At 43.1% G+C, this 21,125-nt stretch overlaps 1 protein-coding gene and 1 long non-coding RNA gene across 12 annotated transcripts in view; one reads left to right on the top strand and one right to left on the bottom strand.

The window, feature by feature from the left end:
• Nucleotides 1-13,610, bottom strand: part of LOC138758968 (uncharacterized) — a 71,667-nt gene extending 58,057 nt beyond the window's left edge. For both annotated transcript variants that reach the window (XR_011354551.1, XR_011354552.1), the window contains exon 1: nucleotides 13,492-13,610. This is a non-coding gene — a long non-coding RNA (uncharacterized lncRNA). The remainder of the gene's footprint in view (nucleotides 1-13,491) is intronic.
• nfic (nuclear factor I/C) overlaps nucleotides 1-21,125 on the top strand; it is a 450,718-nt gene that overhangs the window by 292,252 nt on the left and 137,341 nt on the right. For all 10 annotated transcript variants that reach the window (XM_069928654.1, XM_069928657.1, XM_069928660.1 and 7 more), the window contains 3 exons: nucleotides 13,804-13,878; nucleotides 18,473-18,596; nucleotides 20,952-21,076. In XM_069928654.1, the coding sequence (XP_069784755.1) occupies nucleotides 13,804-13,878; nucleotides 18,473-18,596; nucleotides 20,952-21,076 (324 nt within the window). The remainder of the gene's footprint in view (nucleotides 1-13,803; nucleotides 13,879-18,472; nucleotides 18,597-20,951; nucleotides 21,077-21,125) is intronic.

Genomic DNA, 21,125 nt, shown 5'->3' with positions numbered 1-21,125 from the left:
TATCATTGACTTAACTGAAACAAAAGATTTAATGATTTAAGAGATCATTTAATCATTAACCTGACATTCTTGAAGACAGGCAGATTTCTTATAGTGAAGTTGAACCATTTAAATGCAAAGTAAACGATGGCAAGGACTGAAGTAAACTCCCCAGTTAATTATAGCCAAAGACTGCAGAGAACACTCAGTGGGTTTGGCAGCATCTATGGAGAGAGAAATTGACGACCAGAGAACATTACAGCATAGAAACAAGCCCTTTGGCTATTGTAGTTGGTTCTAAACTATTGTTCTGTCTAGTCCCATTGACCTGCACCCAGTCCATAGCCCTCCATACCCCTCCCACCCATGTACCTGTCCGAATTTTTCTTAAATGTCAAAATTGATCCCCCATTCACCACTTCAGCTGACAGCTCGTTCCACACTCCCACTACTCTTTGTGTGAAGAAGTTCCCCCTAAACTTTTCTGCTTTCACCCTGTCGTCTATTTTATATCTCATCCAACCTCCGTGGAAAAATCCTATTTGCATTTACTCTGTCTAGACCCCTATTAATTTTGTATACCTCTATCAAATCTCCCTTCATTATTCTATGCTCTAGGGAATAAAATCCTAATCTGTGTAACCTTTCCATGTAACTCAGTTCCTCAAGTTTAGGCAACATTTTGGTAAGTCTTCTCTGCACTCTTTCAATCACATTGATATCTCTCCTGTAGTTAGGTGACCAAAACTACACATAAAACTCCAACTTTGGCTTCACCAATGTCTTGTACAACTTTACTGTAACAGCACAACACCTATACTCAGTACTTTGATTTTTGAAGGGTTATATGCCAAAAGCTCTCTTTATGACCCTATCTACCTGTAACACCACTTTCAGGGAACTGTGTATCTGTATTCCCAGATCCTGTTCTACTGCACTCCTCAGTGCCCGACCATTTACTGTGTATTCATCACCATATTGTCATGTAATTGTACAGAACTTGTAATATTCCACGAACAGCCTTCTGCCTGCCATGAGTCAAAGAGTTGCCATTACTGTTGCCGGCACCCCTTACAGTAAGAGAAAGAGAGCCCCTTCAAAGACACTGAGTGTCCGTGATTCACCTCCAGAGCTCCCGCAGGCCCTGCTGCTACACAGGCTTGTATTCGATCCAATGGCAGCTTGAGCTCCAGATGCAAACCTCTGACACAATCAGGAAGCCTTCAGCAACTAGGGCCCTTCAGGAACCCTTCTTACCCTCGGCATCCACTCGAACCCCGGGCCCAGTACCTGGTTCCCATGATCCATTCTCCAGCAGCCCGCAGCCTGTGCTGGTCCCCTGACTGCAAGTCAGTCAGCAGCCTGTGTCAACCTGTTAACTCTTCAACCTGAAGCGTTCACACTGATTTCATTGATGTTTCAATTATCTCAATTCACTCCTTTCTTCTCAGTTTGAGGGTGTTGCTTTTTATTCTAATTTTGTTTCCACCCCAAAATATTCAACCTTGTGAATAGTCAGTCTTTTTACCCAGGGTACAGGAGTCTAAAGTGAGAGGGCAGAGATGGGAAAGATTTAAAGGGGACCTGAGGGGCACCTTCTTCACACAGAGGGTGGTGGATGTGTAGAACGAGCTCCCAGAGGAGGTGGGGAGGATACAGTTGCTAAAAGCCATTTGGGCAGGCACATGGGTTGGAAGAGATTAGAGGAACCAGACTGCACGCAGGGAAACAGGATGAACTCAGGTAGGCAACTTGGTCAACACAGACAAGCTGGACTGAAGAGCGCACACATTTTTCCCTGCTGTGCCACTGTAGATCACTTGTGGTTTGATTGAGCAGGGATAATGAATTACCCTTTTTTTATTTCTACCTCTCTGCGATATGATTGTTGATAACCATAGGGATTAACTTGTGAGAGATGAGTTTTCAATTGGCCGCTTGCCTGGTGGATTTTAACATTCACATCGCATGTAATGTGTTCATCAAATCACCCACTAAATGTCAATGACAAACATTTCACTATGCTCAGCATTTCTCGTTGTAATGAAGAAGATATTTTCCTCTCTAATCGTTACTGAAATTGGATGGATATTAGATTTTAATGGCATAGCTCAGCCAAGAGCAGAAAACACCAAGCAGCCCATTCCATATCAGCAAACGGCTTCAAATGAAGACTTTCAGCTGTCTTGGACTACACTTGACCACCTTCTGGTAGTAATAGATTTTACAATGAATATGGGACATGGTTTTCTCGGTTACAGGAACGTTGCTGGCATTCATTTCAAGAGAAATAGAATATAAGAGCAGGGATATAATGTTGAGGCTTTATAAGGCACAGGTGAGACCTCACGGAGTAAAGTGAACAGTTTTGAGTTCCTCATTTCAGAAAGGATGTGCTGAGATTGGGCAGGGTTCAGGGAAGGATCACTAGGATGATTCCAGAAATGAAAGAGTTATCATATGAGGAGCATGTGACAGGTCTTGGCTTGTATTCATTGGAATTTAGGAGAATGAGGAGGGGATCTCATGGAAAGAGTAGATGTAGAAAGGTTGTTTCCCATACAAGATCCAGTACAAGAGGGCACAACTTCAGGATTGAAGAACGTTCACTTAGAACGGAGATATGGAGGAATTTCTTCAGCTAGAGGGTGGTAAATCTGTGGAATTTGTTGCCACATGCGGTGGTGGAGGCTAAGTCATTGGGTGTGTTTAAGGCAGAGATTGATAGATTTTTGATTAGCCAGGGTTATAGGGAAGAAGTGGGGTTGAATGGGGAAATGGATCAGCTCATGATAAATAGTGGGGCAGATGTTCAAATTCAAAAGCATTTGGTTCTGATCGGCATGTAAGCTGGAAAATAAACCAGCTCTGACTAGTCTTACAATTTTAATCTAGATTAGCAGTACTTTAAAGAGCGACCTAATGTTTTACCCTGTGAGTCAGATGCAACTAAAGGCAATAAATTCGAACCATACCCAGAACATAAACTCATATGTAATCTCCACTGTTGGATTCATTCAGAGCAGCTTTAAGACTTTGTTCTGTTGGTGTAGCATGTTTGTAACTTCAAATTCTAATTGCAGAGATAAGAATAACTTCAATGGTCATATCAGTACCCTGCTGGAATCCCCACTGTTACATCAAAATCCTTTTATTTATAATGTGTTATGAAGTGCTCCAACAAAGTATTTGAAACAAGTTTAATATTGGGTGTGATTTGGGATGGGTTTGAAAGGCACAAATCAGCTTCTTCCATCCTGTAAATAAAATTTCAAAAATTTATATATATTCATTTTCCTGATGACTCAGGAAATTTATGGCCTTTAATTGTGAACACACAACCACAAGAAATGGATACATTTATTTGTCATGTTATACCTCGAACAATAAGGATTGGAGCGACTTCATCTCCAACATCGAAGTACTCGAGATGGCAGAGGCCGACAGCATCGAATCCACGCTGCTGAAGATCAAACTGCGCTGGGTAGGTCACGTCTCCAGAATGGAGGACCATCGCCTTGCCAAGATCGTGTTATATGGTGAGCTCTCCACTGGCCACCGAGACAGAGGTACACCAAAGAAGAGGTACAAGGACTGCCTAAAGAAATCTCTTGGTGCCTGCCACATTGACCATCGCCAGTGGGCTGATATCGCCTCAAACCGTGCATCTTGGCGCCTCACAGTTCGGCGGGCAGCAACCTCCTTTGAAGAAAACCGCAGAGCCCACCTCACTGTCAAAAGACAAAGGAGGAAAAACCCAACACCCAACCCCAACCAACCAATTTTCCCTTGCAACCGCTGCAACCGTGTCTGCCTGTCCCACATCGGACTTGTCAGCCACAAACGAGCCTGCAGCTGACGTGGACATTACCCCTCCATAAATCTTCAACCGTGAAGCCAAGCCAAAGAAGTGTAACAGGTTATCTCTAACATTCATAGAGTTGCATAAAGACCACAATTTACAGAGTACAGGATTACAACGAGAAATATCAATTATCACCAAGCAAGGGCAGTGTGAGAGCACTGACGTGGAGTTTTTATTTATTTATTTAAATTTAGACAAACAGCACGGTAACTAGCCCTTTCGGCCCATGAGTCAGTGCCACCCAATTTATACCCAATTAATCTACACCCACCCCATGCGTTTTGAAAAGTGGGAGGAAACCGGAGACCCTGGGGAAAACCCACGGAGACATGAGGAGAACGTACAAACTCCTTACAGGAAGCCCAGGATTCGAAACCCGGTCCCAGTCACTGACTGTAAAGGCGTTACACTAACCGCTACGCTAGCTATGCAGGGAGGAAACTGTCTTTAAGCCCGTTGGTGGAGCCTTTCGCACTCTTAGACCTTATACCCAATGGGTGGCGGGAGATGAGAGTGTGCTTGAGGTGTGATGTGTCCTTCAGTGTGTTGGCCGCCTTTCTTATGTAGATGTAGATCGAATCCATAGAGGGGAGGGAAGTTTGTGTGAAGTACTGAGCTGCATTCACCACCTTCGGCAGCTTCTTCTAGTCTTGTGCAGAGCAACTCCCGTCCCACATGTGACACATCCAGCAAATCAGCTCTTAATGGTGCACTTTAGAAGTTGGAAGGTTCCATCCAAATGAGGAAACTCAACCAGCAGAGGTGTACGCGAGATAGATCCAGTTGTGGGTGGTAGTGAAGGAGTAAATGGGTGAGGTTGATATTGAGGTTCTGAATGGCATTTTCATAGCACCATTGATGAACTGCAAGGCTTCCAGTTCTGCCAAATGAGGCCCCTGATCCACTAATACCCACTGTTAAATCTCCCTCAGTAGAATGAAACCAATTGTATTCTCCAGAACTATGAAACTATCTGCTATCTTGCTGTTTTAATTATTGATGTACATGCAGGAGGTAAAGGGTGATTGGAAAACAAAGGTCATCATTCATTCTTATCACGGAATAAATAAATAATCCAAAGCACCCTCAAACCATCCACAGGGCAGTATAATAAAAACACTTAGTCACTGTAAGTAAATGACCCTGATGACTGAACGTACACAACAGTGTGTTGTGAAATGTGATTTACGCAGAATTCATCCACAAGAACACAGCTGGTCATACGTCAAATGCCACACATTTCATGGGAGATTTTATTTTAATCATAAACTCTTTTCTTCTCTCAGCGTAAAGTAAAAGGTTGTCTGAACCTAACTGTATTTTAGCACAAAAACAGACACCTTTCAGCCCTTATAGACCATGCCAACCAATTTTTGTTTGCCTAGTTCCACTGACCTGCACCGTCCATAGCCCTCCATACCTCTCCCATCCACGTACCTGTCCAAATTCTTCTGTTAGAGGCCCAGAGGACCCCAAAACCCACAGCAATAGCAAGACAAATGGTTACTTAAACAACAGTCATTTTTAATTTTCTTTAAACTTAAAAACAGGATCAAACTTTAATTTATTACTATTAACTTAACCTAACTTAACCCCCCCACCCCTCTAATTCTAAACACACGTGTATGTAATGTGTATAAGTTCACAAAAGTTCTTTGATTCGCCATCCAATCTCATTTCTCACTCCTCCAAGTTCACCAGTATCAGGCAATTCTTATACTGTGCACAGAATTTAACATTTATGAATCTTCACCAGGCTTTGGTGCTTGAAATGTAAATGGTTACCACTCAGGAAGGTTGTTGCTGGTTTTCAGAGAGAAATTTGTTACTCGTTGGACACACACAAACTCATTCCCTCCGATCAGCCACTTCAGTGTCTTGCCGAATAACCTTGCCCCATCAGGGTTTTCCAAATCATAACCTCTTCTTCTGCAGGTCACCACAGAGTCCCTTTTGTTTCCCTTATTTCAGGTGAAACACTCTAGCCAGCCATTTCCTCTTATATGGACTACAAGGGTTTTTCAACAGGCTGGGCTCAGAACTCACAACCCAAAATGTGGTTTCAACAAGCTGCCAGTTTGCCATAACTGCAGAAACCAGTTCTCTCTCTCTCTCTCTCTCTCTCTCTCTCTCTCTCTCTCTCTCTCTCTCCCTCTCTCTCTTTCTCTCTCTCTCTCTCTCTCAGAGAAAATCTGTTTGTTCTCTTTCTCTCTCTGCTTGCAAAACCACATGACCTTCTTAGAACAGCAAACTGCAACCAGACAGATTGCGGCACCAGACCCAATCTTCTGAGCCTTTCAAAACAATAATCCATTACTCCACACCAGGTCCAATTAACACCTACTTGTGAAGTCTCTTGCGCTCAAATTCTTCTATTTGCACCTCCTTGTGAAAACCTCTAGCAAAGCAGTTTCTATTATCCTTGGGCCTGGACTGTCTGGTTTGAGCAAAGCTCTTGCATTTTAAATAAGATCTGTTTTGTGAAGTGTTTGAGTTTGTTGGTGACCTACACTAAACCCCCAAATCTATCTCCCCCAAAAACATATTTATATGTATTATAAAATATGATATAATCCATCACACTTATTAAATGTTAAAATCAAGCCCACCTTTAACACTGTTAGAATTTTACATGAATTTAACTTGGAGCTCAGTCACATTTCAGAATGATGAGAATTGCACCACAACTGCTTTCATTTCAGCAAATGATTTTGCTGGTTTTCCTTGACTCAAAAGCCAGAATGAATCACATGCACCTTATCTATTTCTGACAAAAAGCATCAGGTTTTTCTTATTAGAACCATAGAACATTAAAGCACAAAAACAGGCCCTTTGGTCCTTCTAGACCATGCTTGACTGTTATTCTCTCTTGTCCCACTGACCTGCACTTAACTATACCCCTCCATATCTCTCGCATCCACGTTCTTGTCCAAATTTTTCTTAAATGTCAAAATTGAGCCCGCATTCACCACCTCAGCTGGCAGCTCATTCCACACTCCCACCACTCTCTATGTGAAGAAGTTCCCCCTAAACTTTTCCCCTTTCACTCTTCACCCATGTCCTCTGGTTTGTATCTCGCCTACCCTCAGTAGAAAAAGCATATCTATATTAACTCTGTCTATCCCCTCATAGTTATGTACTTCTATTAAATCTCTCCTCATTCTTCTATCCTCCAGGGAATAAAGTCCTAACCTGTTTAAAACTTTCCCTGTAACTCAGTTCCTGAAGTCCAGGAAACATCCTAGTAAATCTCCTCTGCACTCTTTCTATTTTATTGATATCATTCCTTTAGTTAGGTGACTAAAACTGCACTGGAGGTGGGGAGCTGGCTGATGGAGGACCTCAGTTTTCTTCAGGCTGACTTCCAGGCCAAACATTTTGGCAGTTTCCGCAAAGCAGGACGTCAAGCGCTGAAGAGCTGGCTCTGAATGGGCAACTAAAGCGGCATCGTCTGCAAAGAGTAGTTCACGGACAAGTTTCTCTTGTGTCTTGGTGTGAGCTTGCAGGCGCCTCAAATTGAAGAGATTGCCATCCGTGCGGTACCGGATGTAAACAGCGTCTTCATTGTTGGGGTCTTTCATGGTTTGGTTCAGCATCATGCTGAAGAAGATTGAAAAGAGGGTTGGTGCGAGAACACAGCCTTGCTTCACGCCATTATTAATGGAGAAGGGTTCAGAGAGCTCATTGCTGTATCTGACCCGACCTTGTTGGTTTTCGTGCAGTTGGATAATCATGTTGAGGAACTTTGGGGGACATCCGATGCGCTCTAGTATTTGCCAAAGCCTGCCAAATTGACCACCGCCAGTGGGCTGATATCGCCTCAAACCGTGCATCTTGGCGCCTCACAGTTTGGCGGGCAGCAACCTCCTTTGAAGAAGACCGCAGAGCCCACCTCACTGACAAAAGGCAAAGGAGGAAAAACCCAACACCCAACCCCAACCAACCAATTTTCCCCTGCAGCCGCTGCAACCGTGTCTGCCTGTCCCGCATCGGACTTGTCAGCCACAAACGAGCCTGCAGCTGACGTGGACTTTTTACCCCCTCCATAAATCTTCGTCTGCGAAGCCAAGCCAAAGAAAGAAAGAAAACTGCACACAATACTCCAAATTTGACCTCACCAGTGTCTTATACAACTTTACCATAACATCGCAGCTCCTACCCTCAGTACTTTGATTTATGAAGACCAATATGCCAAAAGCTTTCTTTACATCTGGCTGCCACTTTCAGGGAATTGTGTATCTGCATTCCCAGATCCCTCTGTTCTACTGCACTCTTCAGTGCTCTACTATTTACTGTGTATGTCCTTTCTTATCTTATCCTTCCAAAATGCAACTCACACTTGTCTGCAATAAATTCCACCTACCATTTTTCAGCCCATTTTTCCAGCTGGTCCAGATCCCTCTGCAAGCTTTGAAAACCTTCTTCACTGTCCACAATGCCTCCAATCTTAGTGTGATCTGCAAACTTACTGATCCAATTGACCATATCATCATCCAATTTTTTAACTTGGCGTGAGAAGCTGCAGCTGGATGTACCTTGCAGATGAACTCATCAGGGATACTGCTGTCTTCCCTGACGACCCACATACTGCAAGATGAGTATTCCCCTGCCTTGGCTGCCATTCCCACTCTTTATGACTAGAGGGACCAAATATATGATATTTAAAGCCTGCCCTTACCTGTGCCTAACCTGCTGAATCCTTTTTATCCCTCGAATAGGATGGCCCTTTCTTACTTCAACTCCTTCTCTCCCTCACCTCCTTCCTGTTCTCGCCGAAGCCTGTTGAGCTGAAGCCTTCCCCTCCTGACTCAGTCCACTCCAGTGAGGACCACTCCCTTATAGTTCCCAAATGATTAAATACAAATCACAAAGCAAATTTAAAAAAATCTTCAATTAAACTTTTAAATAAAGGTATCCTCACAGAAACATTTTGAATGTTGAAAGACCTGGTCAGAGAAGATGTGGTAAAGTTGTTTCCCATGGTAGGGGAGTTAAGGACAAGAGGGTGCCCATTTAAAACAGAGATGCAGAGGAATTTCTTTGGCCAGAGACTGGTGAACCTCTGGAATTTGCTACCAAGGGCAGGTGTGGCAGCCAAGACTTTGGGTGTATTTAAGGCAGAGATCGATAGCTATCTAAATTGTCAGGGTATCAAAGTTATGGGGACAAGGCAGGGAAATGGAACTGAGTGGGAGAATGGAATGGTGGAACAGACCTGATGGGCTGAATGACCTATATCTTATGGTCTTAAGGTAATTTAACTATTAAGAAACATGTCAATTGTATCTCTGTGTTCTTTTACTGGTTTTGTTTTGCAAAATGTTTTGAGAGGAAACATTTTAGAAGCTCTATTAGGTGCCTCATTTTACTGCTGCAGTAAATATGAAATTATATTTATTGGCTGTTGGCTAGAAATAGAAACTGTAACATGTTGTATATTAACGAGAGCATAATCCTTTTCATCATTGTTGAGTTTTTAATTAAAAGAAATTCTTTGGAACGATTATTTCAGGAAGATAGCAAAATGATCCAACACCTGGGGGAACGTCGGATGCTGCAAATTAGCCAGATGTTGTCAAAACTGCTCAATTGTCATTTGATGGGGAATTAATTGAATTGTAAAGTGTGTCCCATACTGGAACCAGAACAAAATTTGTTTCTCTATCGGACTTTTTATCCCTTTTTTTAATTAGTTTACGTTTCCCCTTTTTTAAAAAAACTGGATAATATAACGGCTTTGCTCAACCATGAACAATAAAACTTTTGATAAAAATTCTTTCAGAATGAGAAATGAAGGAAAGACATTTGTATGTCTTTTCTTTTCTTTTTTTAAAACAAGAAATGTATAATTCATTTGAAAAGAACTTTTAACTTTATTTTTCCTCTTTCTCTCTCTTGAGTTTTTTTTCTTTTTGTTTGATGTTATATTTCACTACATTATTACCAGTGTTTGTTGTTCCTTTGAATTATGTTCTTAATTGAAATTGCAATTTTTAAAAATGTGTTGCACATTGTATAATTGTATCGTTCAATTGTTGATATATTAAATACCAATAAAAATATTTTAAAACGAAAGAGACAGTGGTGCAGAAGGCTTTGGGATTAATTTCAAGAGGAATAGGGATGTGATGTTGAGGCTTTATAGGCCAGTGGGGTATTTGGAGCAGTTTTGGGCTTCTCATTGAAGAAAAGATGTGCTGAAGTTGGAGACAGTTCAAGGGAGGTTCGCTAGGATGATTCTGGGAATGAAAGGATTATCATACGAGGATCTTTTGACAGCTCTTGGTCTGTATTGGTTGAAATTTAGGAGAATGAAGGGGTGGTGGGATCTCATTGAAACATTTTGAATGTTGAAAGGCATGGAGAGGGTAGATGAAGAAAGGTTGTCTCTCATGGCGGGAGAGTCTAGGACAAGAGGGAACAACTTCAGGTTTGAAGGGCGTCCATTTAGAACAGAGATGCAGAGGAATTTCTTAAGTCGAAGGGTGGTAGATGTGTGGCATTTGTTGCCGCAGGCAGTTGTAGTGGCCAGGTCATTGGGTGTATTTAAGACAGAGATTGATAGGTTCTTGATTAGCCAGGAGTTCAAAGGATGTGGGGAGAAGGCCGGGCAATGGAGCTGATTGGGAAAATGGATCAGCTCATGATGTCATGTATGTACTCTGACAATAAATTTGAACTTTGAAATTCCATCTGCTCTCTTTTGGCCCACTTCCTCAGCTGATTTGAATCCTGTGTTAACTTTTAAGAACCTCCTCCACTGTCCACTGTCAAACTACTGACGTTCTCATTCAAAGAGCAAATAACAGTGGACCCAGCATCAATCCCTGTGGCTCACCTCTGGTCACAGGGTTCCAATATGAAAATGACCCTCTATTCCACCTTCTATCTCCTTCCACTGAGCCAATTTTGCATCCAAGTAGCCAGCTCATGCCTGGATCCCGTGGGATCTGATCTTCTGGACCAGCCTATCATTGCCAGAGTCCACGTGGACAATATCTACTGCCATACCTTCATCCATCCTCCTGATCAGCTCTTCAAAAAAACCTAGCCAAGTTTTTGAGTCATGACTTGCCACAAACAAAATCATGCTGACTGTCCCTAACCAGTCCTTGCCTTTCTAAATGAAAATAAATTCTGTCTCTCAGAATCACTTCCAATAACATTCCCACCACTGGTGTCAAGGTCACTAGCTTGGAGTTTTCTGGTATCTTGCCCTTCAGAAGTAAAAACAATATGAGCTATTATCCAGCTTTTCCCATCTAGGTCTAACAAAGTCACAACACTCTCTGCCAGGGGTCCAGCAATCTCCTCCCTTGTTTCCATAGAGTCCAGTAAAAACATACAGTAACTGCACAGGGAACTCAGCTGGTCTTGCAGCATTCATAGGAGGTAAAGATCTATTTTGGGCCTAAGCCCTTCTTCAAAGAAGCAGGCCTAAAACATCAGTAATATATCTTCACCTCCTATGGATGTTGCGAGACTGGTTGAGCTCCTCCAGCATTTCTGTGTTTTTATTACAATCACAGCGTCTGCAGACTTTCATGTTTCACTCCTTAACATCCTGTGAAGTGCCCAGGAATTTCTCCACCATTATGCAGTCCAGGACCACAACACCTCCTCCTTTGTAGTGTTGATGCACTCCAGAATATGCCTGAACTCAGTGCCATCAAGTCCTTACCCATAGTAAGTGGAGATGAGAGATCCTTCCCATTTGTTATGGCTCCATGCATAGGGTAGGTTAAGTAAAACACGAAAACCTGTAGACATTGTGGTCAAAGTAAAAGCATGCGATGCTGGAGAAGCTAAACAGGTCAAACAGTGTCCTTCATATAGCAAAGGTAAAAATACATAACCGACGCTTTGGGCTTGAGCCCTTCATCAAGGTATGAAAAATGCCAGCAGGCGTCCGAGCAAGAGAGTAGAGGGGGGGGGGGTGTGTGGTTGCAAAAGCAGGAGGTGATAAGTGGAGAGGGAGGGAGGGAGGAGACAGCAATGATCCAGGGGAGGAGGGATGGCTGGGTGAAGGGGGGGAGGAGAACTGGAAAGGGGAAGAAGAGAGCAAGTTAGCAGAAACCAGAAAAGTCGATGTTAATGCCATCTGGTTGGAGAGTGCCCAGCCGGAAAATCAGGTGTTGTTCCTCCAATGTACAGGTGGTCTTGGTGGGATAGTACATAAACTAGGTATGAGTGTTCAGGGAGATGCTCCTGGAGCTGGGTCTGCCAGTGACTTTCTAGATATTCCCCTGTTGCAGCTGCTGTGCGTAAAATTTTCCAGAAACAGAACTCTTGATGAGGTTAACTGACAGCAAAAACACAGCAGTTACTGGAAAGTTCATGAGGTGTGACTGCATTAGGTTTTAACTTACACAAAGGCAGAACAGCAGACATGGAGAAATTGTGCAAGGCTCTTAGAAAGGGCAGGGAGAAGGGGTTGTACCAATTTGTGAACTGGCACCCCCAAGATCTGTCTGATGACAGGAAAATGAAGTTCAGGAAGTTGCTATTCCTTTCTTGTGGGCAGAACTGTTGGTGTGAAACCTGGTGTGGGTGGTACAGTGTTATCTGTCATAACCCATGTTGCTTCTGGATGCCAAAATGCTACCACAAGCCAGATTTGCATTATAGTTAACATAATAACATATTTCATTTGGAGCTGACGTAATCTTAGGCTGACCTTGTTTCAACTTTGACTCAAATTACAACTAAGCTGACAACTCTTGCCTAGTAGATGACAGTTACTTGATTTCTGTAACCACAGCACGTGCTAGCCTTCCCCGGCCTGAACTTACCGTAAGACAGTTATTTGTAAACCACAATAGGTACTGCATTAACTTTCTGTTTTGCAAGGTTCAAAATTGGCTTTAACTCTTGACATGCAGTCAATGTCATGTTTTGCAGTGGAGATTATCACTCAATGAAAGTTTCATTTTGAGAATACAAGGTTGTGTGATGGTTAAAATGTTTGGCAGAGAGATTGATTGGAATCCCAGCGTGGTCTTTTCGAGCAGTATACGCAATGGCCTGGTCTCCACATACACTTGTGGCAACAAATTCCATAGATTCACCACCTTCTTTTGCAGTGGACATCCTTCAATCCTGAATTTGTACCCTCTTGTCCTAGACTCTCCCACCGTAGGAAGCAGGCCTTCTACATCTACTCTCGTATGATAACTCTTTCATTCTCTGAATCATTCTTGTGAACCTCCTCTGAACCATCTCCCACATCAGCACATTGTTTTTTAAACCAGTGCCTTATAAAACCCCAACATCACAACCCTGCTCTTATATTCTATTCCTCTTGAAATGAATGCCAGCATTGCATTTGTCTTCTTCACCACCAACCCAGCATGCAAGTTTACCTTCAGGTATCCTGCACAAGGACCCCATGTCCCTTTGCATCTGGGTATTTTCAATTTTCTTCCTATTTGGAAAGTAGTCTGCCCATTTGACATTGGACCATAACCCATATGTTGCCTAAACATAATACAACCCCATTTATTGGAAGAAAATAAGTCTTCAAGATGGAAAGATAAATCTATTGAAACAGTGTTCAGTATACCAGCTCACTTAAGGATCACTCCCATATTTCACTCTGTGTATCTGACATCAGTATTCCAACTTCTCCCTAGATTTTCCCCCATTACCTAGATAGCAGGCAAAACACACTTGAATTTGGTGCATTGTATTGCAGCCTTCTTCCCCTTTCAAAGTGAAAGTCATCTCTGGGATTAAAGCGTGGGAAGGAAGTAATGGTACAACTGAACCCGTTGCCATAGCCATATCGCTGCCATGGCCACACCATTACTATGACCACATCGTTACCACGGCCACATCAGTATTCAAAGACAACAGAAATTATACCTCTGGCAAAGTTGAGAACTGCTCCACATCCTCTCCCCTCTATATCTTCCTGGTTCCAGACAAGCAGAAACGGTTCATTGTTTTGTTTCTTGCAGAACACACAGATTTCCAAGAGAGTTTTGTGACTTCAGGTGTCTTCAATGTAACTGAGTTGGTGCAGGTATCGAGAAGTAAGTCTTATTTTTTTTATAATCATACAGCTTTAATTGCCATTTTTAATATAGGCCTTAAAATTTCATTAGGTTTGTCATTGTGAATAGAAGTCATTTATAGCTTAACTATATCAACATAAACAGTATTTTCGGCCTGGAAATTTATGGTAATTATGACACTATTTTACAGTACTTAATAAATAATTAATAAATCATGAATTAATAGCTAATAGTTTAATTGCCAATGGTTTTGACCAGGAAAAGTTGAACTCAGCTTTAGTGATGGATTGTGTTAAAAGAGTGAAACACAAAAGTCTGCAGACATTGTGATTATAGTAAAAACACAGAAATGTTGGAGGAACTTAACCGGTCTCGCAGAGTCCATACGAGATAAAGATATATTTACATTTCGGACCTGAGCCCTTCTACAAGGTCTATGTGGATTGTGTGGTGATTGTAGTCATGCAGAACCCATTCTTTACTCCCACTCTCCCTCACTGAATTTGTCCCAGAATTTCTTTTAAAATTTCCACCCACAGCACGGTAACTGACCCTTCTGGCGCACAAGCCTGTTCCGCTCAAATACCCCAATTAACCTACAACACTACATTTTTTTGAAGGCTGGGAGAAAACCTGAGCACTGAGAGGAATCCCACGTAGACACGGGAAAGAGGTATAAACTTCTCACTGACAGCACTCCTGGGACAAGTCTTCCTCTATTCTATATACATAGCACTTTATGGGGCCTCCATGTCTGCTTTCCAGCCTGAATCTCTGTGACATCTTTCTTTCAAATGCAAGGAGGCTTTTTCCACTGAGGTCAGATGAGATACAAACAGAGAACATAGGTTAAGGCTGAAAGGGGAGAAGTTTAGGGGGAACATGAAGGGAAGTTTCTTCACAAAGAGAGTGGTGGGAGTGCGGAACGATATGCCAACTGAAATGGTGAATGCAGACTCAATTTAAGAAAAATTTGGACAGGAACATAGATGGGAGGGATATGGAGGACTATGGACTGGGTGCACTGGGACGCGAGAATAATAGTTTGACACAGACTAGAAGGACCAAAGGGCCTATTTTTTGTGCTGTAATGTTCTCTGGAATGTCCTATCTTCATGACTCATGCCTAAAAGTTGGACTTGAGTGAGGTGTTGTTTGTTGGTAGGTGAATCCAGGGCAGGACTTCCATGGTGAATGGTAGATCCCTGGGGAGTTGAACAACAGAGAGACTGAGGGGTGCAGGTACACAGTGCCATGAAAGTAGTGACACTGGTGGACAGGGTGTGAGGAAGGGGTTTGGCATGCTGGCCTTCATCACTTAGGGCATTGTACAGGAGAAAGGACATTACATTTCAAGTGGGCAGGATATCAGGGAGACCATTTGGAGCATTATACACAGTTTTGATCACCAGCTATAGGAAAGATATTATGAAAGAATGCGGAAAAGATTCATGGGAATGTTGCTGGGACTGGGGGCTTGAATTATAAATAGAGGCTGGATAGGCTGGGACTTTCTTTCCCCTGATGCGTAGGAGGCTGAGGGTGAATCTAATCGCTTAGGAAGTCATGAGAGGCATAGATAAGGTAAATAGGCAGAGAAGAGCCTAAAACTGGTGGGCATAGATATGAAAAGCGAGGGGGAAAAATTTAAACAGGAGCTGAGCGGCACCTTCTTCATCCACAAGACAATGGGCATATAGAACAAACTGCCAGAGGAAGTGAGCGGTATAGACAGGTACACGTAGCGTCCAAAAACATCTGGTCCGTGGTTAAGAATGGTTTAGACACATGGATGTATGTCCTGAATGGATATGGGCTAAATGCAGGTAGATGGGACTAGCTTGGTTAGCAGGGACACTGTGGGGTGAAGGGCCTTTTTCTGTGCTGTTGAACTCTATGACTGAGTTTCCAGGCCTAATTTTTTTTTAACATCCAGATCAAAAAGATTTGCTTCTCCTTTTCTGGGTACTCTCACACTAAACTTACACGATAGGATGATTATTAACCCCTGGAGGAAGGAGTAAAATGCAAAAGTCTGCAGACACCATGAATGAAGTAAAAACACAATGTTGGAGAAACTCAGCAGGTCAAACAGTGTCCTTTGTAGAGCAAAGATATGAGATACACAAACCAATGATTTGGGCTTGAGGCCTTCATCAAGGTATGAGCAAATTGTAACCAGGCTCTTGCCTACATTTTGCTCAAACCTTGATGAAGGGTTCGAGTCCGAAACGTTGGTTATGGTGACTGCCTACAAAGGTTAGAGCAGCGCAGCGCTGTTACAGCAACCGGGACCATGGTTCGAATCCCACACTGTTCAATGGGAGTTTGTACCCTCTCTCCATGTCTACGTGGATTTCTTCCCGTTTACCCATACCGTTCAAAAACGTAGCAGAGGTGTAGGTCAGTTGGGTACATTTTGGCGGTACAGGCTCATGGTCTGAAAGGGCCTGTTACTGTGTTGTATGTCCAAATTTAAATTAAAATTTTGCTCGTGCCTTGAAGAAGGGCTCAAGCCCAAAATATTGGTTATGTATTATATCTTTCAAAACATATTGGGGGTTGTAGGTTAATTATATTAATTGGGCGGCATGAGCTCAAGGGCCGAAAGAGCCTGTTACAGTGCTGTATGTCTACATTTCAATTTAAATTTGCTATATAAAGTACACTATTTGACCTGCTGAGTTTCTCCAGCATTGTGTTTTTACCACTGGAGATAGTTGAGTTTCTGATATTCCCACAGCATTGTCAGTTTGAACAGCTGACAGTAACCAATCCCAGTGACTAACTTCCAGTTCTGGAATGTGTGTATGTTATATGATTGCATCTTCCCCTGTTTCTGCATGCCAGACCACTTTTTAGGCTCAGTCACAACTCCTTGTCAACTACCTGTTAACTCATTTCTACCCAACATTCAAACTCATTTGGAATTGAGGAAAAAGCCGAGCAGTGGGGCTGTCGGAAAATGGATCATCTCATGGTGGGGCAGACCTGATGGGCAGTATAGCCTATTTCTGCTCCTTTGTCTTATGGTCTTACTTACATCTCCCTCAAGCTCACACCCCCTTGCAGCCTGAATATGGCCTTCATTCCAATGTGGTTTGTGCGTACCTCTCCAGTATTCATCGCATTTCTTTTCCACAACAATTTATTGTTACTTCTGTCACTTTTCCCCATTTCATGCGATACTCACTTAATTTCTCAGGTTTTTGTTTAACTTTCCTTATTTCCCAAACACTGCAGCATGTCAAGAATCACTATGAACCTTCTCTCAATCTTTAAAGGAGCAGTCCTTCAAACCCCTACATTACTTCTCCATGAATAACTCACCCATTACTAGAATGTTCCCTTCAGTACATTTTCTAACCTTAATTTTTGACTGCAACTTGAACTTTTGTTGCTCAACACATGACTGTTCATTTCCCTTGTTCACTCCAACCAGAGGAAGTGGTAGAGGTGGGTAGACCCTGGAAAATTCTAAATACATCCAGACACTTAGACGGGTGTATGGAGGGGAAAAGTTTAGAGGGGCATGGGACGAATGCAGACGAATGGAGCCAGCTCAGTAGACAACTTGTTTGGCATGGACATGTTGGGCCGAAGGGGCTGGTGTGACTCTGAACACATGGAAACTCCATTGTTATCCAGGCTGTCTACTTTCCTTTGCTACCTTGAATGTGACATTACCTGGCTCATTACACGTTTATACAGTCATACAGCATGGAACAGGCTCTTCAGCCCAACACATCTCTGCTGACCAAGTTGGCATTCTAGGCTAGCCCCATTTGCCTGCATTTGGTCCGTCTCCTTCCAAACCCATTCTGTCCGTAGATCCCAGCATGAGTGGCTGAGCCTCGTTCTTCAGTCCTGATACCATCCTCATTCTTCACTTCCCTGATACATCTCACCAAATCCAATCCACCCAGCCTGCCAATGGCCAAATTACTGTCCTCTATCTTGGTTCCTAAATCTGAAATCATTCTTATTGATGAACAGTCAGGTTTGACATTCACATCTAAGGAAATCTATAGCTCGTCTCTTTCAGTCCCAAAGAAAACACATCTCGTGTTATCCATCTCGAAGATTCCTCCACCAATTCCCCTTTCCACTAGATTTCTCCTTTGATCCCTTCTCAATACATGTTCTAATTAAATCTGGCACCCCTCAACATCCTGGTATGCTCAGATTGACTTCAGTGGGCTGAGCTCATGCAAGAAACAGCTTCTGTAGTCTTCCACTCTCTTAACAATAAAGTGATGTCACAGAAGCAAAGACGACTCAGTGCATGGTGGAACACAGCAGTGAACAGCGACGGGACTCTGGCCGGGAAAAGCAGAGGCAGCAAAGATTTTGCTTCATAGCATTGAAGTTTTAACAAGGCCTTCAGTGAATATTCAGATTATCCTCTCATAAATATTTTCACAAATTTCTGCAAATATTTTGTAAGAAATGTGAGCACTTGGATTGTGTGATTTGTGGTTAGAGACGCTCAGTGTAAGGTTGGATATACAGAAAGTGTACTCTCAGTTCAGAGATGAATGTGAGCCTGTAAAAAGTTTTAAACCCAAGTTTGTCGAGGGACTTTAACATGTTTTGATGTCTTTCATTTTAGCCCCCATAGTGACGGGAACAGGGCCGAACTTCTCTCTCGGAGAGTTACAGGGGCACCTGGCCTATGATCTGAACCCGCCCAGTGCAGGCATGAGGAGAACCTTGCCGAGCAGCTCATCAAGTGGGTATGTGTCTGAAACTATACAGCCCCACAGACACAATAACAGAACTCAGTGCAGGGCTTCTAACCCTCTCGGCAAAGTTAATAAGGTGCAGACTCACGCACTTCCTTTTGAATAGCTCTTTTTTTGAGCTTTTGATTTAAAGGTACTGTATATATTAGTGTAATAGTAGATCCCGTGTAATGGTTGACACCCCCCCTCCCCCGGTTCCAAAAATCACGTGTTTTCTGTATGACCCATGTAAAAGTCAATCCCCCTATTTTTGGCCCCTATCCCCCGCCCATCCAAGCCCTCAACACCCCGACCATAGACGTAACACCCTGCCTTGAAAGACACAGGTACTTACTGCAGACAAAGGTATGACTCATGTAAAAGTTGACACCCCCCCACCACCCTCCAAAATTTGACCCAAAATTTTGTCCAAAAAACGTGACGATTACACGAGTATATACGGTAAGCGCCAGGAGTGAGCTGGTGTGATGCCGATTACAGAAAGCAGTGATGAGTTCCTCTCCACTGCTGAAACAGGATTTCAATGCACAAAAGCATTTTGTCTTCAGTACTCTCCAGCTGTTGGGATGGGTGTGAGGGGAAGAGTGCATCTTCCACTTCCGTCAGTCCATTCCTTGGTAGAGGCAGAGGAGCCAGTGGGGACTTGTTCGGTTGTTGACTGACAATTCTATTGGCTCTCCACACTGCCAGTTATAGTGGGCATTCAACATGCAGCCAATGGGCAGGCCAGGTTCCAGTACTAACATATAAGTAGTGGTTAGATATGCATGTGCTGGCCATGAGGGTACCTGTCCTTGCCTGAAGACCATGGAACACAGTACAGACCCACCTGGAGGGTTCCACAATGGAACCACAGGACCAGTTCAGCCTTGCCTCTACCAAAGCCATGATGACAGAGACAACAGGATAGCTGATGTGTGAAGCTTTAATATTAGTGGGTGCCCACCCAGGGGAACCAAATGGGCCTTGGGTGCTCAAGTTCAAGTTTATTGGAATCTGATTATACATATACCACCCAATGAAATGGCATATCTCCATAGTGAACATACACAGTACACACCACACACAAATGACATATGTACGCAGCAATCCAAAATAAATAGATCTGAAAATAATTTACAGCCTTTGAGGATTGTTCAACAGTCTCACTGCCTGCAGGAAAAAGCTGTTTTCCAGCCTGGAAATCTTGTTTTTTTTATGCGCCTGTACCTCTTCCTTGAAGGTAGTGTCTCAAAGGCTGCGTGCTAAGGGTCATCGATGATTCTCTGAGCCACCTTATGGCCGCTCCCTGTAGATATCATTGAAGGAGAGAAGGGAAGCCACAGTGATTTTCTCAACAGTTTTAATCATCCTCCATACTGGTCTCCGATCTGATGCTTTGCAGCTATCATACTACACCATGATGCAGCCAGCCAGGACGCTCTCATTTGCGCTCCTGTAGAACGTTGTTTGGTGGTAGACAGTAGCCTCTCCCTCCTCAAACTCCTTAGGAAGTGTAGGTGCTGCTGTACCTTCCTGACTAGTGAGGTCCAAAATAGGTCATCCTTTCAATGAACACCAAGTAATGTTGTACTTGGTGCTGCCATGTCTCTTGCCCATGAACAACCATGCAGTGGTGGGCCGAGGGAAGTCGGCCACAGAGCCATGGTCTTAAGGGCATTATAGTTTAATGGGGGCTTCTCCCTCCAGGAAACCAAGGCCTTTTAAGTTGTCAGGAAATTACAGTTTATGTCTGCTGTTGGGAATGTGGAAACACAGATGGAACCTGACCTGCCCTCCATTTATCTCATGACTGGTCTTTAATGTAACTGAGTTAACACATCGTGTCCAGGCCTCCTGTGGTCGGTTTGTATTTTTAACCATTTAAGATTTTCACCAGATCACTTTCCTCCATGTCTCCAGGCCACGTACCGATTTGGTTAACGCATCGCTATTACAGCGCTTACAACCCGGGTTCAAAACCAGCACTCTCTGAAAAGTGTTTGTATGTTCTCCCCATGTTTGCATGGGTTTTCTTCAGGTGCTCTGATTCCCTCATACATTCCAAAAAACGTATGGGACTTGTAGGTTAATTGAGGTATTTGAGTGAGCAGCATGGGCTTGGAAGGATCTGTTTCTATTCACAAAATGATTTATAATATTAGATTTATAAATTTATGGAGTAGGTTTATATTAACTGAGGCAATCGTTCCAGTGGAGTAAAACGTTGAGATGTAGCACACTTGGGGATTTCCATGACCTGTTATTCTGAGTGCGCATTGAAGCAAAAGAATGTAGAGAACAGAAAATGCTGCATGTGGACTGTGTGTCCAGTTGTAAACAAAATTTTTCCGGAATCTTCCGCAGGAGTAAGCGACACAAATCCGGCTCCATGGAAGATGACATTGACACGAGCCCGGGCGGGGAGTTTTACCCCTCCCCCAACTCACCAGCGGGCAGCAGCAGGAATTGGCAAGAGGAGATAGAAGGAGGTGAGTACCATACCTGCCCTGAAAGGTCCCTGTGGAGGCAAGTGAATAA

The sequence above is a fragment of the Narcine bancroftii genome, chromosome 3, assembly GCF_036971445.1.
Source record: "Narcine bancroftii isolate sNarBan1 chromosome 3, sNarBan1.hap1, whole genome shotgun sequence".
NCBI lineage: Eukaryota > Metazoa > Chordata > Chondrichthyes > Torpediniformes > Narcinidae > Narcine > Narcine bancroftii.
The sequence above is the reverse complement of the archived record's forward strand: the minus strand, read 5'-3'. Positions and strand labels throughout refer to the sequence as shown.